The sequence below is a fragment of the Galeopterus variegatus genome, unplaced genomic scaffold (assembly GCF_000696425.1).
Source record: "Galeopterus variegatus unplaced genomic scaffold, G_variegatus-3.0.2 Scaffold3926, whole genome shotgun sequence".
In the NCBI taxonomy this organism is placed as follows: domain Eukaryota; kingdom Metazoa; phylum Chordata; class Mammalia; order Dermoptera; family Cynocephalidae; genus Galeopterus; species Galeopterus variegatus.
The window spans coordinates 67817-80016 of NW_007730037.1; the positions used below are offsets into that span (position 1 = coordinate 67817).

Sequence of the window (12200 nt, forward strand, 5' to 3'; positions counted from 1 at the left end):
AACCCCAAAAATTTGGGTGAATTTAGGAAAAAAATTTTTGGGTTTTTTTTTTTTTTTTTTGAGAAAAGGGGATTTTTTTTTTTTTTTTTTTTTTTGGAAAAAGGGTTTTTTTTTTTTTTTTTTTTTTTTGAGAAAAGATGATTTTCTTTTTTTTTTTTTTTTTTTTGTCTAAGAAATTCGGTTGTACTGTTGAGCAGACACATTTTGGTATTGCTGCAGTTTAGAATTTTAATAAGGAAAAAAGGTATAACAAAAGGTGGATTGTAGTGGAAATTTTTCACTTGTGACTACTCAAAATCTTTGAAAATATGCTCCATATTTGATAGTTCTCCATATCTGATAGAATCCCACCTTCCTAGTAGTACAGGATCCAAGAAACGCTTCTTGGCCATGTTTACCACTAGGTGGCAGACATGTGACTTAAGAGAGTTGAGCAGAACCACCCACGTAGGGCTGAGTCTAAGGGGGGCCAGAGCAGGAAGCATGCTGGACTTGGGGATCCATTTTGCTGACACAGGTAGTGGCAGAGGTTGCGTGTTTTTGGGATTTGGCTGTGAGAAAAACTTACAAGGCTAAGGAATGTGGTCCTAGCAACTGTGCCTGGAAGCTCAGTTTAGAGATTTCTTAAATGTCTTAATTAATGTCTTCTTGATTAAAACAGAGTACAGCTGTACTCTGTTTTGTGCAATTAGTAACTCTCATCTACATAATAATGAAAACCAAATGTGTTTTATTAATATAATCAGACTCCTTAAGGGCTGAACAATTTAAATTATCCTGAATTCTCCTCAATACCTGGGAAAATGTGTTTAACACATGCTTAACACTTGTTTGATTGCAATATGTGAATGGCCATCAATCCTATATTGGAATTCGCTTTAAATGACTACAGACTACACAGGTATATACACACATTCATAATACATACACACATCACACCTCTTTGGGAATTTTTTGGACTAAGTTCTGCTTTGCAAAACGAGATGGTCTAGGTAATCTAAGTCTTTTATTTAACTATGATTCTGTAAGAGTTTCTAAAGCTATTATACCTTCCTATTAGATCTGAAATCAATACAACCCGGTCTACAATTATTTTTAGTTACAAATGGCATTCAAGTAGAAATATATACTGCTCTGTGGACTAATTTGGCGACTGTAATATTGTCACAGAGCACAACATTAATATCTGAAAATGAAAACATTTAAACTGGTTCCTTTCATGCTCAGCCCACTCAACATTCTTTACCCTCAAATATTATTTCTTATGTATGTGCTTGATTATCACATTGTTGGTAGGACATATGTCTTATTCATTTTGTATTGTATCTATCATGTCCTACCATAACATTTTTCTACCTAAGTATACGTACACACACGTAGTATCCTCATCTGCTTTCAACTGCTAACGTGTTCCCTTTCTGAATTGGATTGTATTTTCTACTTACTGAGGAAATATGTTTAGAGGATATTAATAACTTTTGTAGGCAGAGGTTTGTCAAGAACAGGAAATTTTTCTTTATTAATGACAGATGTCTAATTATATGTTAACATATATTAATATAATTTGTTTGCCTCAAAACAAAAGTAAGGGCATAGTAAGGAATGTCTCAAATGAAATTGAGTCTCTCTCTTTTAATTTATGACCCATGAGATTAAATCACAGGATTATTATTTATAACTGACGTTAAGACTAGCTCTCAAAACCATAGCTTCTTTCTCTAAGTCATACAATAGATATATTCTAAAACATTATCAACAGTATAAACCATCCTTTGAGATCCTTAGCCATAAAAACAGTTGAAACATTTCCAACAACAAAAATATTCTCCACTGTGATATTGATAGGCAATAACTATATTAAAATCCCAGTTTTCCTTTACCTTTTCATTAATTCAGATAATTTTGATGATTTATTGATCAATTTGAGTATGCTGAAGTAACACCAGGAGTGTTATTTTCTGTAAATATAGCTTGCCTAAGTATGGTCAGAAGAGTTTTAGAAATAAATTGTGTGCCATCATTTTTCATACATTTTTAACAGTATGAAAATATAAAACATTAAAACTTTTTTTTTGTATGTTTCTGTAAATATCCACTTAATTTTTGAGATTTTGATTTTTGTATAATCATGAATTATATTAGGATGATTTTATTTGGATATTTTTGATTTAATTTGCCATCATTTTTCATACATTTTTAACAGTATGAAAATATAAAACAATAAAACTTTTTTGTATGTTTCTGTAAATATCCACTTAATTTTTGAGATTTCGATTTTTGTATAATCATGAATTATATTAGGATGATTTTATTTGGATATTTTTGATTTAATTTCTTGAAGCAGCTGGATTTAAGAGCAATCTAGTGATCAATTTGATTTCTTTCATTCACTCATATTTTTGGCAATTTTTTGGACTAAGTTCTGCCTTAGAAAAAAAGATTTAGGTAATCTAAATCCTTTATTTTACTATGATTCAGTAAGAGTTTCTAAAACTATACACCTTCCTATTAGACCTGAATTCAATGTAACGTTGTGTACAATTATTTGGGGACCAGGTGTTTCTGTAGTGACAAAGTGATACATGGCAATAACTTTCAACTCTGAAATTAAAACACATACCTAGCCCATTAATTTCTATGTAACTGATACAAAATAAATTAGGATTGAATTACAGAAAATTGAACAAACTCTGCTCTTCCCTAAACATAATCCCTTTGCATCACGTATGATTTCTGGGTGGCATAGGAATAGGATGCGTTATTTATAGCCATGTGGACTGTGGCAAGTCACTTACTAGTGAATTAAATAGGGATAATGAAGTTGCTCAGATGGTAAAGTGAGTTAAACATGCAAAACATTTAGAAAAACATTTAGCACTTAATGTTAACTATTATATTATCACTATTACTCTTCTATATATTAGATAAACATTCAACTCCCACTGAAACTTTAATTTTCTATTGTGGGAAAAGGTATCATTTACTAAAATATTGTTATGCAGGAAGGCCCTTTCTGATGTTTTGTTTTTGAAGACACTTAAAATTAACACAAACGATCCTATCCACTCATGGGTTCTTTTTGTCTTTTCATGCTTAATTTTGTCTTTTATATCTCAATTCATGAACATATGCTAACTACTCAACATGGAGATAGCCACAAGTTTATCAGAGCCCTTAAAATTAGAATACTACTTTAAACTTTCTCACGATCTAACACCTGTCAAGGTTTCTTTAGGTGTGAAAAGGAAATACTAGCTTGTCGCTTTCTCTCCCTAACCAATAAGTAGGTGTTTATAGTAAAAATGAACAAACAAAACAAAACAAAACAAAAACCCCAATAAACAACACATGTGAAAGAGAAACAAGTACATAAATCTGTGAAAACTGTTATATTTAGCAACATTTGATAAGGTATTTGGGGGAAAGAGAAAAAATATGCCTGATTTTCAGCCTTGGATATTTGGAGGGGCTGGAGGACTGTGAGAGGTGGTTATGTAACTTAAGAAGCTGTTATATAATCAACACTTTGCACATGGGAGTTTTCATAAATCTGTTTTCCTTGACATAATTAAGAACAAAAATCTTCCACATTACTGCTTGAAGGAAGGTATAAAAATGTTTTCCAGCTATATTCATATTTTCTTTTTTTTAAAAAATCATTTCATTTATTTTTTATTGGTTATGAATATTCATGAGATACAAAGTTGATTGTCACCCTTTGTGCCCATGATGTGGGGCCAGATTCATACTGGCAGCATACCCATTACCACAAATTGCATTTGTACCCTGTGCCCCCCACCCAATTATTCCCAACCTCCCTCCCCCTTTGCCCCCAACTCCACTTGGTAGCCCAAGGAATGTTCTCTCCCTCTGCAAGTACAATGCACCACTGTGGACTTTCCTTCCTTCCTTCTTTCTCTCTTAGCTCCCACTTACGAGTGAGTACATGCAGTATTTATCCCTCTGTGCTTTGCTTATTTCACTCAACATAAGTTTCTCCAGGCTCATCCATGTTGTTGCAAATGGGAGTATTTCATTCTTTTTTATGGCAGAGTAATATTCCATGGTGTATATATACCAAAGTTTCCTTATCCAATCATCCATCAATGGACATTTAGGTTGGTTCCAGGTCTTGGCTATTGTAAATAGAGCTGCGATGAACATGGGAGTGCAGGGATCCCTTCGACATGATGATTTCCATTCCTCTAGGTATATACCCAGAAGTGGGATTGCTGGATCATATGGAAGATCTATCTGTATTTGTTTGAGACACCTCCATACTGTTTTCCATAGTGGTTGTACTAATGTACAGTCCCACGAACAGTGTAGGAGTTTTCCCTTCTCTGCACATCCTTGCCAGCATTTGTTATTCACTGTCTCTTTGATTATAGCCAGTCTAACTGGGGTAAGGTGGCATCTCAATATAATTTTAATTTGCATTTCCCTGATGACTGGTGATGCTGAGCATTTTTTCATGTACCTGTTGGCCATTTGTATGTCTTCCTTTGAAAAATGTCTGTTCAGCTCCTTTGCCCATGTTTTAATCGGGTTATTTGTTTTTTACTATATAATCGTTTGAGTTCCTTGTATTATGGATATTAATCCCTTGTCAGATGCATAGCTAGCAAAAATTTTCTCCCACTCTGTAGGTTGTCATTTCATTCTGTTGATTGTATCCTTTGCTGAACAACAAAAGACCCTGGATAGCCAAAGCAATCCTGAGCAAAAAAAAAAAAAAAAAAATCTGGAGGCATAACACTACCTGACTTTAAATTATACTACAAAGCTATTATAACCAAAACAGCATGGTACTGGTATAAAAATAGATATTCAGATCAGTGGAGCAGAATTGATAACCCAGAAATCACCCCTCAAGCTTATGGCCATCTGATATTGGACAAAAGCAGCAAAAATCTACTTTGGGGAAAAGACTGCCTCTTCAACAAGTGGTGCTGGGAAAATTGCATATCTATATGCAGAATACTGAAACTAGATATACACCTCTCACCATAGACTAAAATCAACTCAAAAATGGATTAAAGAGTTTAGGATAAGACCCAAAACTGTAAATTTACTAAGGGAAAATATAGGTGAAACACTCCAGCAACTAGGTCTGGGCACAGACTTTATGAACATGAGCCCAAAAGCACAAGCAGCAAAAATAAATAAATAAATAAATAAATAAATAAATAAATAAATAAATAAATAAACAAATGGGACCATATTTTCTAAGTAACTATCACAAATAAATAAATAAATAAATAAATAAATAAATAAATAAATAAACAAATGGGACCATATTTTCTAAGTAACTATCACTCATGTTTAAAATTAAGGGTTTTAATTTCTTTTATCCTAAAGGAACTTGACATTTTTGCTCACTTTGACTCCTGAAAGGTATTTCAAGTGTAGCTAACCTCACTTCCTTTATTTCTCAAGGATCCCTTGCAGGTGCAATACCTGCAGGTACTTCTAAGTCTCACGAGGTTTAATATGATGCAAGTTGTGTGGATGCTGTTGTCAAAACTCCTAGTTCTCTGAAATTAGTTAAGTTATGAAGGAATGACACATACCATACTGCAGCAGTCTGACTCTTAGGCAATGTTTCCTCTAAGTTGTAGTAAATCTTTGAGTTCCTTCATAGATACAACTTGAGTAATAGTGTTGATACCTCATAGCTAGGGACACCAGCTCTAGATTTAGAGTGTCTTACCTTACCTTTCAGATCTCTTCTCTGCTATTTACTAACTGTGTGACTCTTGGCAAGGTACCTGACTTTTTCTGAGCACATTTGTCTCATCTGCAAAATGGGGATAATTATAATATCTCCTTCATATGAGTGCTGAAAGGAGAAAAGTCCTCTAGAAAGAGAGGATATACAAAAAAGAAATGCATACATAGCTAATAAATGAGTTTCTGGTGCTTTTTAAAAGCAAGATTTAGTTGGAAATCTGCCCAAAGGTTTATATTTCCTTTCATTTTCAGCTTCCTGATCGTACTTTTATGTTTGGCCATACTGCATAATATCAGGGAATATAGTCTAAAGTATTAAAATATAAAATAGTGGAATAGGGCAGAATAAATCTTATGGCAGAAATAAAATTTAAATTTACATGGAAACACCCTGTTGAGTTAAAAATCAAGGGCTGAAAAAATACACAGGGGGTGGCAGGAAAAATATATAGAGGGAAAGAGAAACAGAAAGTTTACCTGATACCTAATAAAATGATCTGAACTACCCTTGTTATGCCTTATTTGAGACAGTCCTTGTGACTGGCTCATCATAGTAAAACCAATTCATTGTATGCACCTATTGTTCCCTTTACCATAAAATGAAAACCAATTCATTGTATGCACGTATTTTTCCCTTTACCATAAAATAAGACCAAGATGAATAAAGACATAATTGAGTTTGTTCATATAACCATTGTGCATGCAATTCTATCTCTCATTAGAGGAACAAGCTCACAGTCTGTGGAGCTGTATTTCTGTATTACTCTCTAAGATCAAACATAAAATGAATAGGCTATTAAGTATAACATATTTTCTCAGCATTAATCTATTAAAGCAATAACAATTAAGATATTTTTCACTCACTTAATAACTCCACAAAAGTGGTTTTTCTCTACTTTCTTTTAGTAGAGAAACTACATTCATTTATGGGTAATATGACACTTACATATTTTATGAAATTTGGTGACTTTTTTTTCTGAACTAGAAGTAGTATCTTTGATGAAATTTTGAACTTTAATGTTGCATGGTATGTCATGTGATTGATAAAATACATGGGTTTCTAAGAGTAGAATGTAGTAAATTCCATGAGTTTCATGAAATCAGAATATCAGAAATGGAAGTTGCTTTGGAGACCTAAAATGTAAAGATATGCCTTTTTTCATTGGCAGATATTGGTTCCAATGGTTTTCCATTTTTAACACTTTTTTTCTTTTTGAATAAAACTTTTGCTGGGATGAGGTATAGACCAAATCCAGGCTACTCCCTCTGAGCACCCCATAATTTAAACTCTTCTTCCTCTTCCAAACCTCTCCTCCCTTGCCCATTTCCAACCTCTGAGGTATTGCCCTCCCTCAACACAACCTTTTCAAAGTTTGAAACCTGTTATTGAAATCCAGGCCTTCTTTTTAAAGTCAAATAAAGTAAAGGCCAGGAAGAATAAGAGCATTTTCTAAGGCAACATAGTGATTTAGTAGCCTAGACTATAATTTAGGTTTCCTGTCTTTTTGTTTTGAGTTTTGTAATATACCCTCCTTTACTTTAAGTAACTCACTACAAGTTGTGAGTTAAAATTCGTAAAATTCTTAAATGCATATGTTTTCTTTTACATGTATATTATATATAAGGCACTGAACTACATATAGAATTAATTCCAAGAAGAGGCTGCTTTATGCTTACTCTTGTGTTGTTTCTTTCAGCTTTAAGTTCAGAGATTTCTTCTTCCTTTTCTAGAAGTTGTTCTCTGCAGGCATTTAATTCCTTTGTCAGTGCAGCAAATTCCTGGAAGGGGAATAAAGATATTTGAAGATATACTTAAGATATTAAAAAATCAACTGAAACAGGAAAAAAAATTCAAAATATAAACTTTTGAATGAAAAGAATGGGAAAAAATAATGACCTAAAATGACCTAGTTGGCTGGCAATATAAATTGCTATTATTAAGTACCTTGATTCCACTGTTCAAAAAATGGTAATTCATGAAATTTATCGTATGCATTTTATTATAATATGCTGCTTAGACTGGTACTAAAATATCTTTCAAAATATATCCGATACTTCACACTTAACTTAACATGAGCAAGATAACTTATTGCTAGACTAATTTAAATTTGACTAATCTTGTGAACAGCTCCAAATATTTTACACTGATTTCTAAACAGTCTTAGGGCCCAGAAAGCTATACCCCAAAGTGAAGGCTTTGAAGCAGCCTCAAAAGTCAAGTTTTCCTCTTTCCCCTGGCCTCTCTGTCAGCCTCATCCTCCCCTGAGGCAAGCCATAGAATCTAGTAGAATCTCTCTTCCCCAAAGCAGGTCATAGATAGGCTCTGCTCTTCCCCCATCTTTCTGTCTTAGAGCTGACCATAAAGAAATTCTCTGACCTACCTTGTCTGATTGTAGGTCATAAAGGGTCATGCCCTGTACTCTGGAGGAATGAATGCTACCCAGAGAGGCTAAAAAGAATCTGAACAAACAGGCCTTGCTGAATTTCCCGACTTAGTCTGTTAGCAATAGATCATATTTTTCTTATCCAACCACATTTCTACATGGCTGTGCCTGCTTCATAGGACCTAAGCATAAATGTGGACAATTTCCTGTATATCTTTGGGTCTTCCTTCTGAAGGCTCCCATGTTACATAAAACTATGATCCAATAAAATTTGTTATATCTTTGCTTCATATTAATTTGTGTTTATCAGGTGATTTTTCAGAGAACCTTCAGGGGGCTTGAAAGGGATGCCTTCACTTGGCCCCTACAACAGTAATGTTCACCCAGAGTGCAGTAGTTCATCAAAAAAACAGCAGCACAACACTCTCCTAAATGTGCTATTTAGAGAGTTAAGTAGCTTATTTATTTCTTAACAAAATGAAGAAAGAGAATATACCTGTATAATAATAAAATATGCAAAAATATAAATAGAATATACAAAATAATAAATATACCTAAGATTTTCTAACATTATCTAAGATTTTCTTATTTGTATATTGCTCGGTCTTTCTGAAAAGTAAGCTCCATCTGGACAAGGACTTAGACTTATTAACTGCTATACTACCAGTGTCTAAGACATAGCGGGTGCTCAAATAATATTTACTTTCAATAAATGAAAATGGGTCATATTGTTACTAAAAAAAATGGGGGTTCTGGAGTAATCCTGTCTTTATGCAGTTAATGCAACTTTGGACGGATCTTCGATAGCTTCCTTTACCAAATTGGGATCACAGATCATATGATATGAGTTTTACCACTAGGAGGAGAGTATAGACACAGAAAAGATTACTCAGTAAGAAGACCAGAAAACCCAATTCAACTATTTTGCTAGTCTACCTTATAAACAAATATCTAAATAAAAAAAAAAAATAGTAAACAGATCCATATAGTCATTAAACCCTTTAGAGTGATTCTCAGTAGCAAAATCGATGTTTATCAAATATTTAAGTATTTGGGAAAACTTAGCTCCAGGCTGAGAAGGTATTCTCAGAAGATCAAAAAAGAAAAACAAAAAATGGGGGAGACAGGTTTGATCAACCTAATCTCCATGAAGGTAAATTTAGTTAAAAGTAAATGAATATGATGATTATGCAAAGCTGGGAAAGGTTTGGGGTTTATATTTTTGTTTGCTTCAAACCACTTATTTTGTTGAGTTTCTCTGGATGGCTTCAGCCCAAGAGGGTAGTTGAAAAGACCTCAGAGCTTAGAATCTAGATGAAAGAGTTCATTGTTACATTTTGTCTAGCATTACAGATAAATGTTTCTCCCGATTGCTGTCTGCTTAAATGTTATCGATACTTTCTGAGCATATTATTTAAGTGGAGTACAAAATTAAGTGACAAGTAGAAAACAATAAACCCATCTCTATAAAAGTGAAACTTTCTTTATACTGGATACTTCTGATGGAGAAGAGAAGTGACACATAAAAATTCTGTATTGTATATTACTAGCATACTTGCACAGGTGTTAAAATAATCTTATACTCATATATATTATGATATTGACTAGATAAAACACAATTCAAATCTGTACATTTAACATCATACCAATTTTTAAAAAGTAATATCTGTCTATCTTTCTAGAGATTTAGCTTGCATTCTATAGGGGAAAAAAAAAAAACCCAAAACAGAATTTTGTCATTAAACATCTCCACGTAGTAAAATTACAAGTGATTTTTGTTTTCTGGCTTCTTCCTATATATTTTTTTCGTTCTTTTAAAAAAAAATTATTGGTTATATATATTCATGGAGTACAAAGCTGACTGTCACGACTTGTGCCTAAAATGTGATGGTCAGATTAATACTATCAGCATGCCCACTCTAAAATGTGATGGTCAGATTAATACTATCAGCATGCCCACTACCACAAATTGCCTTCCTATATATTTCTTTCATCAAAACTCTAAACTCGAGAAATACGCTTTTGTGCTTAGAGAATCAGAGAAAATATAAATCTACAAGTGCTCTCAAAGAATCACATATTTAAAACAGAGGACAGAAATTCGTTGAGGTGTTATTGGTAACAGATGACTTGGCAGTTTTGTCTTGGCACTGATTCTGAGCAGATTATTTAGTGCTTCCATGTATAAGATTAGTCTTGCATTTATAATTTCCCAGAAAATTTCAGGAACTAGTTTCACATTCATAATCTCATCTTGCTCTCTCAATACATAGAAAGGCAGTCTCATTTCTACGTTATGCTGAGAAAATTGAATTACTAAGATGTTAAATCTAAGTTCACAAAACTCACAAGTGATAGGAATTGAGCTGGCTCTGAGCGTAGTTCTTCAGACTACCAGTCTAGTGCTTTTCCACTATATCATTTTGAACCTAGTTCTTCACTGGGTTTATATGATTCTGATTTGGTGTGCATTTAGCAGTCTCCTTTTTCTTTACCCAAAGCATCAAATAACCAATACTACAATTACCTTCCATGATCCGCCCCCCCTTATGTCTTACATATCTGGGACTGCAATAGATGCAGATACCTCATATGGAGTTAACCACTAAACATTTTTACATTTTTCCTCTAACATTTCTCTTTTCCATTCTTACTGTCAATATGAACTGAGTCTTACATCATCTTGTAAAAATAATACTAACAGAAAATATAGGTAACATTGATTGAGCCCTTACAATATGCCAGGTACTCTGCCAAACAGTTTATATTGATTATCTCATTAATCCTAATAACACACTTTGATGAACTACTAAAATCTCACTGAGACATAGAGAAGTTAAGTTGTTTGCCCAAAGTTACACATGAGTCAATGGTGGAGCTGGGCTTTGAACCCAGACAATACAATCCATGCCATACTGGGAGATTACTATTTTTTTTTTCTCCTGACCACAGACTTACCCTTTCTAATTTTTCCTTCCTTTGATGTTTGTGAAAATTATATCTTTTCCAAGCTCATGAAGCCTTCAGAGCTTCCTACTTCCCAACACATCAAATTTAAACCAACTTCAATTTTTAAAATTGAAACCAACCAAAATATGGCCCTTTCACAATTAAATACCTTTATTACTCACAGAATAATAGCAACTACCATTTTAAGCAGGTGGCACTTTGTTTTGCTATGCTCTAAGTGAAATATTTTACTTGAGTTACTTTATCTATTCTCTATTTTTCAGATGAGGATTCTGAAGCTTAGCAAGGATGAATAACTTGCTCAAGGTCACACAGCTAAAAATGATCCATCCCCTCTGTGTCCAAATGCTTTAATTTCTGAAACACTGACTCCTTCTGGCTGAAAATGGAAACTATCATCAAATTTCTCAACTGTACCAAATTTGTCATCACTCTAACTATCCATCTACCCATCCAACATTTACTGAGCATCTGCCACATACCAGACCCTGTTCTAGGTGCTAAGGTATAAAGATAACTTAAATATAGTTGTTGCCCTTGACCCCATAAAACTTACAGAAGTCACGTACAAGGCACATCAGGAATTTCATCATTAATTAGCTCTCAAAACCCATCACCAAAGTGCCACACTTAAAGTGATATTAGTTTCCCTCCTTGGAGGTAGTGTTGATTTAGAGGTGATTCTGCCCCTCTAAAACAACCTTCTTAGAAGGTCTGTCTTAAGCAACTACCACCACAGATTTCTCTTTCCTATTTCCATTTCCACCTTTCCATTTTCTCATCTCTCTTTTCTTTTTTTTTTTGACTTTTTTTTATTAAAACACAATTGATTACATATATTTGTGAGGTGCAGATTCAAATATCAATACATTTGTAAAATATGTGTTGATCAAATCAGGATAATTGGTATACTAATGATTATAAATGTAATCAATCTTTGTGACTCTTAACTAATTTCTTGCTAACCTCCCTCTTCCTCCACCTTTCCCACCTCTAATAACCACAGTCTTTTCTCTTTTTTTTTGAAAGTTCAATGTATTATTGTAATCCTTCCTCTCTCCCTTCCTTCCTTCCTTCCTTCCTTCCTTCCTTCCTTCCTTCCTTCCTTCCTTC

At 33.6% G+C, this 12200-nt stretch overlaps 1 protein-coding gene across 1 annotated transcript in view; it reads right to left on the reverse strand.

Moving 5' to 3' along the window:
- LOC103601882 (liprin-alpha-2-like) overlaps positions 1-12200 on the reverse strand; it is a gene marked incomplete at its 3' end in the record, with an annotated part of 184707 nt that overhangs the window by 51466 nt on the left and 121041 nt on the right. The window contains exon 2 of the mRNA XM_008586290.1: positions 7411-7512. Within this exon, the coding sequence (XP_008584512.1) occupies positions 7411-7512 (102 nt within the window). The remainder of the gene's footprint in view (positions 1-7410; positions 7513-12200) is intronic.